At 35.9% G+C, this 12,731-nt stretch overlaps 1 protein-coding gene across 4 annotated transcripts; it reads right to left on the reverse strand.

Moving 5' to 3' along the window:
• Positions 1-860: 860 nt before the first annotated feature.
• Positions 861-12,534, reverse strand: fusl (transmembrane protein fuseless). 4 transcript variants are annotated; one of them, XM_089257457.1, is made up of 6 exons: positions 12,387-12,490; positions 11,949-12,128; positions 3,213-4,432; positions 1,709-1,861; positions 1,452-1,635; positions 861-1,385 (listed from the first exon to the last, which is right to left on the reverse strand). In XM_089257457.1, exons 3-6 carry the CDS (start codon positions 3,951-3,953, stop codon positions 1,051-1,053), a joined length of 1,413 nt encoding a protein of 470 aa, XP_089113583.1. In that variant the 5' UTR covers positions 3,954-4,432; positions 11,949-12,128; positions 12,387-12,490; the 3' UTR covers positions 861-1,050. The 4 variants fall into 4 exon arrangements, with proteins under 4 accessions (XP_089113583.1, XP_030241203.1, XP_089113584.1 ...); XM_030385343.2 differs by lacking the exon at positions 11,949-12,128 and having other exon boundaries at positions 12,387-12,534; XM_089257458.1 differs by lacking the exon at positions 11,949-12,128 and having other exon boundaries at positions 12,312-12,437.
• Positions 12,535-12,731: the final 197 nt, after the last annotated feature.

A 12,731-nucleotide genomic window follows, 5' to 3' on the forward strand; every position in this document is an offset into this window, starting at 1 on the left:
TATGCTCGCATATTATAACGTATATAATACTTAGAGTTATATGTATAGCTCTTATTCTTGAAATGAAATGGAAATTATTACCTGCTGATACTGATAAAAAATGTACATTTGCATATACATATATGTACATATACTTGTTGGCTCTAAAACCTAATATCTTGTCCAATGTTTATGTAGCATATGAAAATAATTTAATATTTTTTATTTATTCTACAAAATTAATATGTAATCCTATATAAATTATATAAAAATAAATAACAATACTTAAAACGAAATTCTTTAAAGTTTATTTGAAATTCAAAAATTAAATTATTTCAATTTAAACTAATTGAGTGCAAAAATAGTAATTATTGCTATTATATTAAATTATATTTATATATCTCTTAGCTAGTATAGTGCTAGTGTTATAAAACTAAATATTCAGTTTGGCTCTAAATTTAAAAATATATGTATATTTCTATAATTAAATACATTCATATAGAGCAATTTATTTTATTTTTTTAAATGTTTCAAATCGGACTCTCGTAACTTGCATAGCTTAGCAGCTCGAAATACTCTAAGATATTTTCACCTTTTGCTTAAATTAGCAATATTGTAAGGTTTTAGATAGAACTAAATTTCTTTGAAATTTAGATAAGCAAGTATTTACCATATACTATAGTGCTATAGCATACAGATGCCTCTCAGTTAAGAAGAGTCGAGCTAAAATATTTATGTATATTGCACAAGTATTTGTTGTTTATTTGCAATGAATCAGTTTTATAGAAAGCGAAACTTAAATTGAAATGCAATGTACACAAGAAAATCTTGAAAAGAAAAGCGAATGCCTAACAACAATATAACGCAGATTGACATACAGATATTTTTAAATATATATATTTACATATATTAATTATTTTGTACAATTTTAAATAGAAGTTAGATTTAGATAAAATAACAATCCAGGCTTTAAGTATGCTTGCGCTTCAAGAACAAGCATGAACTAGCATTAAGTTTATGCATCTAAAATTAGTTTAACACCTATGCATGTATGTAAAAGCTAATCCTCATCTAGATGATCTGGGCTGCGGGGGCGTGTGGCTTATCGATAAGACTGTGCTGGGCCTCCATGTCCTTTTCCAAGTGCTTGCCAAGCTTCGCATGATCCGCTTTCAAATAATAGAGTGGCGAATCGAGGTGCGCATATTGCTCGGAGGCGACTTTCTTGCGTCGTTCGCGTAGAAAGTGTAAGCGCACATAATTGATGGGCAGGTGGACGGCCTCGGCCCCTGAGCCCTCAGCATCGATGAATACACCACGCACCAGAATCGAGTTGGAGCATTTGAGTGCGGCCAGGAGTAGAAAGGGAACGATATGCGTTATCCAGAAGCTCAATATACGATTGTCTGTAAAAAAAAAAAAAACAGAATTTTATTCAGCTGCATAGATAATGCTTTATATTTCATATTCACCTGGATACAGGTAAACATCGAGCAAATTCCAAATGCCACGCCAGGCATTTACAGCACCGAAAAATGTCATCAGATAGTAAATATCGCATATGATTATCTTCAATAATCCGCTAATTCGTCGGCAAACGTAGCGCATCAAAGGTTGTATAATGAAGGTAACAAAGACCGTTAGGTAACCGATCAGCTACAGGTGAGAGTCAGAGAGGGATAGAGATATATACCCATTAGAAATACTTTTTAGGAAGCTTAAAGCTTACCAACGATCCCCAGGCGGACTTTGCCTTATCTCGCGGGAACAGAGTCAAATCAAAGATGCCCCAAACGCCACGCCAAGCGATGACCACGAGGCTGCCAATAACAAACACCGAGAATAATGTGTCCAGCACGTAGAGGCCGGGTTGAGCGAAGCCCTAAATGAATTGATACAAGCATGTCAATTAATAATAAATTAAGCTAAATAAATAAATGCAATTCGTTTGCTGAGGGTCTGTGCCCAGCCAAGATTGATAAAAGGACAATAAGCCTGTTTCTATCCACCTGAGGTGCTGACAGTCAGCGCAGCAATGTTCTTGAGCAAGCAACTTGCTTACGCACCGTCGTATTCTATTTTGATGATCCACACGAAAATACTTATAAGGCCACAGATCTTGTGCTTGGTCGATATGTGCCGACGTTGCCGGCGGAATCGGAACTAATGAATGCCCTGGTGAGCATCTATCCCGTCATAAGATTTACTAGTTTATGTAACTGTATTCGCTGCTCATAGCGCTGGCAACAAATGATATTAGTTTTTGTTCAGGATCCGCTTAGCTTGGGTATTTAATAATCATATCTTAGCATCGTATTCCAGCTCGGGTATCGATCGTTCCGTTCTTATTTTCTAATTTAAGCAATTTCCTTCTTAGAATGAGGGGTTTGCATTACAACTAACAAGGCATAAAAATCCTCAGTTGTTCACATACTGTACCTCATACAGAGCGACTTTAACTATATGTGAAATATGGTATCTATCACGATCTTTGATTAACACTTTCCCTAAGTCAAGCTGCATAGCCACTCGTTGTTCTCAGGTATGTACATATAAAGGATGATGGAGTGTGATTGGAATAGTACATCTCCTAATCGGGCATTCACAACTCATTCGAGTAGATTGTGCTAAAATATTCAGATTTTATTCAAATAAATTGAGAAGCTTTTACATTAAGGAATAACTCTGAACATTGTTGATTGTTTGTCTAGAAAATATTTGAAATAAATAATACTGATCGTCTGTCTGACTGAAAATGGTCAATTTTTATTACACATTAAAAAAAAATAAACAATTTAATTATTTAAAACCTGATTAGATATGTAATATTTTTTATTACCATGTTTTTTTATTTACTATAAAATATTAAGATTCATTTTCTGATTGTGGCTGCTAAAAAAGTCAATTCAATTTTCATAATACGAGCCCTGTCAATAGGTTTTATTAAAGAATCTGATCTCATGATTCTTATGAGCTCAGTAAATTTATTTGGAACCATATTATTTAATAACCTACAACATTTTTTGCTAGCTATTGTGGATAGTATCAATATTTCTCTTCACATTTTTTTTGTGATGATTATAAGTAAAAGAGATTTGCAATGTACACGTGAAGAGCCGGAAAACCCCAGATCCGAGTGTGATTTATAAGTTTTAAACCATATGGTTATTCTCGATATCCCATATATGTATGTATAAGTAGTAATTATATTTGATCTAGGTCTTATGACTTACCGGTATTTTGAACATGGTGTCCACCTCAAAGTAGTCACTCTTGTGGTCCATGGTGACAGTGTAGGGCGCCGCACCCAGGTTACGCAGCGTCCGAGTGCCCACCAGGAAGAGCAGAGCCACGAGAGTGACCACGGAAATGATGGCCAGGGAATCGATGCTGGTTAACCAGTCGCAGACCATCCAAGCCCCGCGCCACATATTCACACAGACCACACCGAAGACGGCGGTGTAGAGGCGCGAGATGGCATAGTAGGTCAGCCGCCTCTTGTCCGGATGTATGTGATCCTTGAAGAAGTTCTGTGTGATGGTGAATATGAAGTGTCCCAGGCCGCCGATGGCGAAGGAGGCCAGCGCCGAGAAGGGCAGACTGTTGGGAAAGAGCAGCACGCCCATCAGCTCCCAGGTGCCGCGCCAATAGGCGATCACGCACGGCGCTACGACTAGGCAGGATAACAGTACATCCAGCACCTCCAACAGCAGTTCGTGCAGGTTGCGTCGCGGGGTCTCGGCCGAATACTTTTGGCTGTGCACCGTGTGGCTGCAGGTGTGATGCATGTTCAAATGCGGATGGCCGAGCTGTTGTTGTTGTGGATGCTGTGGATGCTGTGGATGCTGCTGCGGATGCAGCTGCGTGTGTGTATGCTGCTCTGAAGTCTTGCGGCTGCCAATGATAATTGGCGTCGATGTGGTCGTTATGCATTTGTCCGTGGACAGCATGTTGTTGTGTTCCTGTTCCGTCATTTATCGGCCTGTCTTCCAGTCCAAATTCTCTTAGCTTTGCTAATTTATGTGATCTCTGTGATTTGAGTTTCAGCGTTTGAGTTTCTTCTCCTGTTTAGCTGCACTGGCGCTCGCCCTGAACGGCTCTCAACTGTTCATCGGCGCTTTAATACTGTTTTTGCAGTGGGTTCGGCTCTGGCGATTCGCAAATGCTGACATTGTGTGTTGATTTGCCTGCCAGCTACACTAGCAGCTCATTGGGCTCTTCCTCTTTCTCCTTATCGCTACGCCGTTGCACCGTTGCACTGATAATAATCCAGCACTGATAATTATTATACTAGTTAACTAACAGCCAGTCAGACTGTTTTGTCCAATCGCCGTTTCCCCAGCAGTTGCCTATTGTGGATTGTGTAATCCGCATCAGCCATAGACAAACGCTCAGCTCGTCTGCTCGTCTGCTCGTCTTTCTCTCTGTCTGTCTGTTGTCGATGTTTGTCGGCCTGCAAATGCAAATTTTGATTTCAATTTACATACTTTATGGCAATAATTGAGTTAACACCGTGATTAGTTTGAAGTTTATTCTGATGTTTGCTAAAATGGGCAAGCCGCATGCAGACTTTTATCAGGGGATTCATTAGATCTTATCTTTAGCACAGCAATCTATCTATCTATCTTTTTAGCTATCTCATTAAAGCGGCAATAATAATAAGATACATACATACATAGTTTACTTTTTACTTTTTTCATTCATCTTATCAGCTGCTTTCCAGATGAAAATCTACTCGGATAATTACACAACATGAAATATATATAGATATATGCATTGTTATTATCTTGGCAAGCTGCATTTAATACCTGAAATACCTTTTAGAAGGCTATTGTTAATATATGTATATGAATCAGGTGGCATGATCTATATTCACGATCAAGATAAACGGTTGAAGCGTTATAGCTTTGTCGGCTTTTCTATAGGCATAAGACCGGTAATCTTTGACCTTATGTGCGATAGAATCATACAATTCTACATACTCCTCTAACATTCTAAGATCAAATTTATTTCATTGCCTATTTAATTTGCTCAAAATAGACTAATATCAGATATTAACATCAACCTTTCTTTCTCATAGTCATTCAATTCAAGGAAATATAGCCACAAAGTCTAGCAAGTATGCTTTTGTACAGTATATTCTGATCAATATTTAATTTACAATTTTTCAGGTATCTTTAGGATGGGTATAGTTGGGACAGTTTTGCAAACGAAAAAATAATGCTATGTGATAAGGCACAATCGCCTATAAATAAAACAGTTATATATACATATGTACTGAAAACGAGGTTTTCTAAATTTACTACGTCTGAAAAGATGGATCATATAGTTATTAAAACTATATCTATAATGCATTGAGTAAATCAAAATATGGTACCCGAAAGATAAATGGCAATCGAAATGAACCAATTAAAATTCTTTGTCAAATTTGGAATTAGATCTATAAAATATGTATATGTATGGATGTCTCACGAATATTTATGATCAAGGGTATTCAAATATCTAATCAGATTTTCACGCATGCTCACTGGAAAAAAGCAACTGATTAATACAAATTTGGGTTCTGCATGTCTAATTAGATTGTTTATGACTCTGGCTGACTTAGGTTTCCGGCTTGGATCTTGGGCATAGGCGAAATGCTCTCGAATAAAGGTGTTTTGGTTATTATTATTATTCTTGTTTGTTTGGGGGTCAACAAAAAGGCGATGTGAATGCCCCGAGTAGTCCAGTATGAATCGCTTCAGTCAAGTACTTAATGGATTCAATTTAAGACGAGCTTAATACTAAATTGACAGAGACTGACAATTGAACTGGCTTGCGTTAGAGTCTTCTCAGGGAGGCCTTGCTGGCATAGGTTGATTAACGTTTAGGGCTCGAGGTGCCAGATTTAGTAACCATGTTCCAATAAATGATGCTCACACTCACACAGCAACTGAACTCAAGAGGAAAACTGGGCTCTCTATAAAGATATGTATGTATATTTATAAAACTTGGTTTGTATGCCCGTGTGTCTATATATAACATATGTTTCGGTTGCTCAAAAGTAAACACGCGATGCTCGTTCGCTCGTTCGGTGAGTGGCGCTAATTAGAGAAACTTATAACACATGCATGAATTAAAATGATTTAAGTGACGCAGGATGTTTCTGATTTGCTGCTCGGCTATGGTGGCGTATGCGCAATAATTAAAAATGGCATTGGATGTGGCTATGGCTATGGCTATGGCTATGGCTCTTGTTATGGCTCTGGCACTGTGGGTCTGCTTCTGGGGCTGTCTATTTGAAGGTCTATCAAATGCTAATGCTGAAATGGCATTGCGACATGGAAATAGAAGCGACGTTTGCTTTTTTGAGTTTGGGTCAAGCGCACTCGCATTCGCATTCGCATTCACATTTATGTAAATCTGATGTGGTGAATTTTTGTAAATAAATGGAACTCCCGCTGTGCAGCTCATTAAGGTAGTCATTGCTCAGCAGGACTTCCTTATCATATTTGGGGTCGCTTTTCGTTGTTGATTATAGTGCATGATAATTTAGATCAAATCAAGCATTGCATACACGCATTTCAAGATTAAATATAGATCTGTATAGAGAGTGAGAGAGACAGAACTTGATAGATCCGAGTCGAATGTCTCTATCCCAGTTTACATTGTACTCCAATTACCTCAGCTAATTGAGCAGCAGCTCGGTGACAATGGAAATGTCGCGCTGCCTTGCAAATTGCAAATTTATGCATTATCAGATCGGCCTCCCTCCTCCCACACACTATCTCTGCCCAGCCTTGGCTAATTATATGGGCCAACAAATTCAAAGGCGAATCTATGTTTATACACATCTCTGTTCGCCTCTAATCGAGTATTTGCTTTGTTCAGCAGTTAGACAAGTTGTTGGATTTTATGGCTTGCCTGCGAGATTCTTGTGCAAATAGTTCGAGATTTGCACAAGACTTAGATAGAGTTGGGTAAACGCGTACAATTGTTTGCTTTTATACCCTACATTGTGTGCTGTAATAGCATTGGCCTATAATACTCGTTAAAACATAAATATTATACAATAACTATGGACAAATCGTGAGTCGGCACTTTAATGAATTATATGTGATAGTCAACATGAAAGAAAGAAGTTCTGACCTAATTAAATGGAGCTTCATTAATATGTTGACCTGTTTGGAGATCGATGTAGCTTAAATTTTCTGCCATTTTCATTTAGATTTGGACAATATTTCATATCTGAACAATATTTTTTACAGTGTACAAATGAGGTTAACTTATCTTATAGTATAAGCAAGGGCTCTCTACAAGAAGGTACTTGGCATACAGATCCCTCAGGCTTCACGTCAAGCTGCTGCATATGAAAATGTATATTAGCTCGTAAATTTGTATAATTTTCTAATTTTTTTTATAATCAACTCTAATCTGGCTAATTAAAATATTAAATTTAAATTAAACTTTTGATTTTCTAACAAAATATTTAAATTAAATTCGAATTTTCTTTGCAATTGATTTATTGTCTTAAATGCTATATGTAATTTAGTTTGAGTTATGTGCAATATTTATATCATTAGTTACATAGCTTCAAAGATCTATGCATTCATTTATAGAAAATATTTTATCAATTATATATTATTTTAATCTATATGGGTTAATATATATTAACCCCTCGTTTGCCGGAAAAATTCATTTTGACAAATCTAGAAGTACCAGACTTATATGTAAACAAGCTTATACCTTCATCTATGCTTCCGCCTAATCTGAATATCTAGAACTCTATATTTTCCACTGAAAGCGTGCTTTTTGCAGTGCGTCGACTTTTTATGGAAATTAGCATATTTGATTGATAAACGACTAGTTTAAATATTCAAAGATAAAAGTTGTCACTTAGCCGTTGGCTAAAACCTGTTGTCACTTGTTGATAATGGGACTATTGAAGCTGTTCGCATGCAAATTAAATAATACACAGGCACTTGATTCTTAAGTTCCAACCAGTCTTTGTTTGTTGTCCACAATATAGAGCATGAATTGATCGACATAACTGCCGATTGAATAATATGCTAATTGGTTGGTCCTACCCCACTTCGTGAAATGGAATAATTTGATTGACTCCAAAGATAAGAATATTCATATTCAATAGCTATAAAAACCTCCGACTATTCTTTTGTCCACGCGCTGAACTCGTATTTATTCAATGAATATTCATAATGAAAACTTTAAACATATGCTGGCGCTCAAAAGAAGCATAGATCGACTTCTAATTTTTTACAACATTCCCACATTCTCACTTTTGCTGTCGCGTCTGTATTATATTAATTAATCAGGTTCTTAACTGAACTGTAGTTAATCTCTGATTGCAGCTTGCTTTCATAGATCGACTACAGCTGTGTTAAGTGAAATCTTCGGAAATTTCTGCGATGCGAGAGTTAAACAAATCGTAATCTTATCAACTGGAAACGCTAAAGCACACATTCTTATCTAACAATCAATTTACAATCCTGAATAAAGATTGTGCGTGCAATACATACAAAAATCAAACACACAAACACAAACAAAACGAACAGAAATACAAAAAAAAAAAAACATCAAATTATAACGCATACTAATTTAAATGTATATATATAATAAACAACAACAACAACTACAGTAGTGCCAATTGTTTACCGTTTCAAATTAGCATTAGTTTTGCTGTGGTGGCGTCTCCGGCGGCTGCAATGTGGGTGCGTGAGCGGGAAGTGCGAGTGTGTGTGAGAGATAGAGAGAGAGACAGAGAGAGTGTGAAATTGAGAGGAGCTTGGTCGAGTATTTTTTATGTTTTTTTCTGTGTGTTTTTTTTTTTATTATTATTATTTCATATGTGTGTACACATAAATATATGTTTTATTATTTGCACTAGTTGCTGGGCACGTGTAATTAGTGAACTTTTGATTTGATTCGGTTTAACTCAAAAAACTGATCGAAATGGCGTTTGGTGCCATATTGAAATTGTCGCGAACCGGAAATGAATTTTCCAACACTTGTTCAAGCTTCGGCTTCGGCTTCGTTGTCGTTTTCGATGTCGCTTTCGATTTCGATTTCGATCGACTTTCGATTGATGAGTCTGTTGTCGAAGGAGTTTGTTGTTCGAATGAACGAACGCGACATTAGGCGCTACTTTATGTATTATTGGATTGGCTTAGTAGCACAGCACGTAAACACACACACACATACACATACACACACAGGCAAATATGCAAACATACAACAACAACTACATGGGCGGGCTGACAGAGTGAATGAAGAGAGATAGAGAGAGAGAGAGAGAGAGAGAGAGAGAGAGAGAGAGAGAGAGAGGCACACACACAGTGTCACAGCTGCAATCTAGTTTATTTGTGCGGTTATTTGAACTTCGAGATATATATTTTTGAGCTGCGCGAGCTTTTGACACTTGGACGCCACAGCATCCAGCACGGAATTCACTTTCGTCAGTCGTCAATGGCAGCAAAAACTGAACTGCGTTTGTTCTGAGTTACGCTTTTGGACTGAGTTAGGGTCGTCAGACCGCGTATCGCGTACCCAGATTCGCACTCGTGTCCATTGCTCTACGGCCATAGCCGAGCTACGAGCGAGCTTATCAAATCGCACAACACATCATTTAAGTTCTTCTTCTTCTTCTTCTATTTTTGTTGTTGTTTTTTATTTTTGGATAAAAACCGTTTCGTTGATCTGTGATCTCTGAGGTTGATCTCGGGTCTGCGCTCAGCATAAAGCTCACTGCTGATAACGGGCAGCAAATTCAAATATTTGACCAACTTTTTAAAGTTTTCCGACCATGTAGCTTTACACGTATAGCTTGAAGTTTTTGAAATGCCCTGCCTTTCAAGCTACTGCTGAACGTGAACACTAAGAATAATTTATCTAAGAAACGATCTATAGACATTTTTACCTACGTCTGATTAGAAGCGGCCATGTCATATGCATTGCATAAATTGTTGTTTTTACTAAACTAATAAAAAATTAGACCTGTTTGCATTATTTGTTTGGCTTTTATAATAATACAACAATTAAAAAAATATGATGATAAATAATTAAAAAAAAATTAAGTAAATTAAGCAACAAATAAATACATGCATATATCTGTTAATCATAAATCGAGTAAAATAATCATGCTGCAGACTGATACTATACTTATGTATGTGTGATAATAACTCGATGTTGATTAGATTTGATTCCGAGAGTCTTTAACGTTGTAGAATATTCTGAATTCCAAACACACTTCTCACCTAATTGTGTTTCAATATATAGTTAAAAGTAGCATATCTAGTGCTTGAAATCAAAATAGACAATCATATCTACATATTTCCTTTTCTGTAATATAAGAATACCCATTGAGTATGTACAATAAAAATAAAAATGCAAGATTATGTATTTGATATACAATATTTAAATTTCAAATTAACTTCAACTACGTAGAATGAATGGGACGTGTAAAATATTGCAATTAGAATGAGGGAAATTAATGATTGAATTAGCTGAATATGAAAATAAATGAATTGAACCCAAGGTTCAATACCCTAAATCTGTCCTGACTTTTGTAATAAAAGCATATAAATATTCGAAATAAGTTGAATGAGTATCAAAACGTTATACATATATCTAATTCTCTGTTTTTATTAATTTTTTTTCTTATTTAAAAAAATGTATTTATACTTATAAAAATTTAAGATTACACCGTCCCAATAAAAATTTAGTTTGGTATGGCTAGATTCACTTTTATATAAGACTATATACATTTAATGAGTTCATCCGAGATCATGTTTCATATTCATACAAAACCCCATTATACCTGCTCCAAGCACTTTGAATGGGTATATGACGGTTGCCTAATTATTCTCAAGTAAATTACATAGAAATTCAATATCTGAAATCGCTGTTTAGAGCGGAATGCTTTATATGTTTGCTGGATAGTTAGACAGCTAAAGGGCTTTTAAATTTTTTCTATAATCTAACCGCCGAATGGATAATGGCAAATGCCAATGGAAACGTCGCACTTCGGAATCTCGATTGTGCACTTAGCACTTGCGCCAAACAGTGGATCTAATAAAATTTTTAAATTTATTCGCACTTTATGAGCTTCATAAACTTATTGACTTTATAAATATTCAATTTGCAAGTCAGTTGGAAAACTAGAACTGAAACAACAACTGCTGGCCGACTTTCCCTTTATAACAACTATCTGGCTATTAATTTATGCCAGAATCTCATTAGCTAAAGATAACAAAAAACAAAATTTTTTTGTGATTTGATCAATACATTGTATAAATATGAAATTCAGACTGATTAAGGTAAAAATTAAAGCGTAATTCGAACAATTGTTCCCACCGTCATCATTCACAATTTTATTAATATATAATGAATGATAGAAATAGGCGACCCCATACCCCATACTAATATATTCATATATACGATTTATCAATAGAGGTTTTGAAAGAAAGAGAGAGTAAACGAGAGAGAGAGAGAGAGAGAGAGAGAGAGAGAGAGAGAGAGAGAGAGAGACTGCTATCTTGAAAAGGAAACAATGATTATGACAGAAATAGAATAATTGGAAGGAAAAGAGCAACACAAATAGAGAGAGAGAGAGAGAGGGAAAGAATCAGAGAGCTGCGAGGGTGATGAAAGGAAACTTTCCAAGAGATTTGTCTTTCTATCTTTCAATTCTTCTTCAGATCTTTCCTATTTCCTATTCATAATTTCACACTGGTGTATACATTCAACAAGTTATATTTTGGAATCCCTAAACGGATTTTAATGTTACAAGAAAAGAAAATTGAAAATTGCTTTGGAGTATATTAAGAGATCTAACCCTTTTTTAATACGGTCTATTTTACAGTCAAAACTCTCTAAAAAAAATAAAATATGAATCCATTCAATTTTGTTAGTCTGTGCTGTAATTCCTCTATCAACAACTCTTTTCAACGGCCAATCAAAATTACTTCACTTACCCGAATTCAAGTGTACGCCTAAAATTAGTCTTAATATGGCCTCTTGACGACAAATAAAATGTGTGTCAATATATCTTATCGTTATCATTATCATCAATACACTTTTGACCCATTAGATAGCCTTACTCAGAGACTAGACACAGGTGGTATTAAAAATGCGTTCGGCTTCGCATAACTGACCTAGCATAAGATTATTTAATTAAAGTCATTTTTATTTATGGCTTGGCGCTTGTTCAGAAAGCAGAAAAAAGAAACAAAAATTATTCAAATTTCGTCTGACACACATTTCTTGTTTCTTTCGAAGATTTTTGATGCAATTACTTATGCAAACGAAATCCATTTTTGTTTATTTGTTAAAATTACCGCAAACTCTTAAAGCAAACGTTGGAATTTTTGACAGTAAAATAAATAAATTAAATGTGGAACACGAGCATTTACATAGTACAACAGTCCAGCGATCCAGGTTCTCATCAACTAACAGAGTTAGTCAAATACTTCCACATAATGTGCTTCTGAGCCAATCGAAAGTCTCAGCAGTGTGGCTTATCAGCATTGATAAGGGGGAAATATTATATACTTTACTTTAGCGATCTTCGTATTCCACTGCTCGATTTACTCTGAGATACAGTGAAATTCACTTACACCCGATTGGAACAAGTGCAAAAACAAGAAAAAGACTTCCCGCTGAGAACGAGACTGTGACTTCAGGCGCCATGGGTCATATGTAGCGGGCAATGGCTGATAATCAATATGTTATCAATTATTCAGAGCGACATCAGGAAC

This window comes from Drosophila navojoa, chromosome 3 (assembly GCF_054131105.1).
Source record: "Drosophila navojoa isolate 15081-1374.11 chromosome 3, UAZ_NAV_1.0, whole genome shotgun sequence".
In the NCBI taxonomy this organism is placed as follows: Eukaryota; Metazoa; Arthropoda; class Insecta; order Diptera; family Drosophilidae; genus Drosophila; species Drosophila navojoa.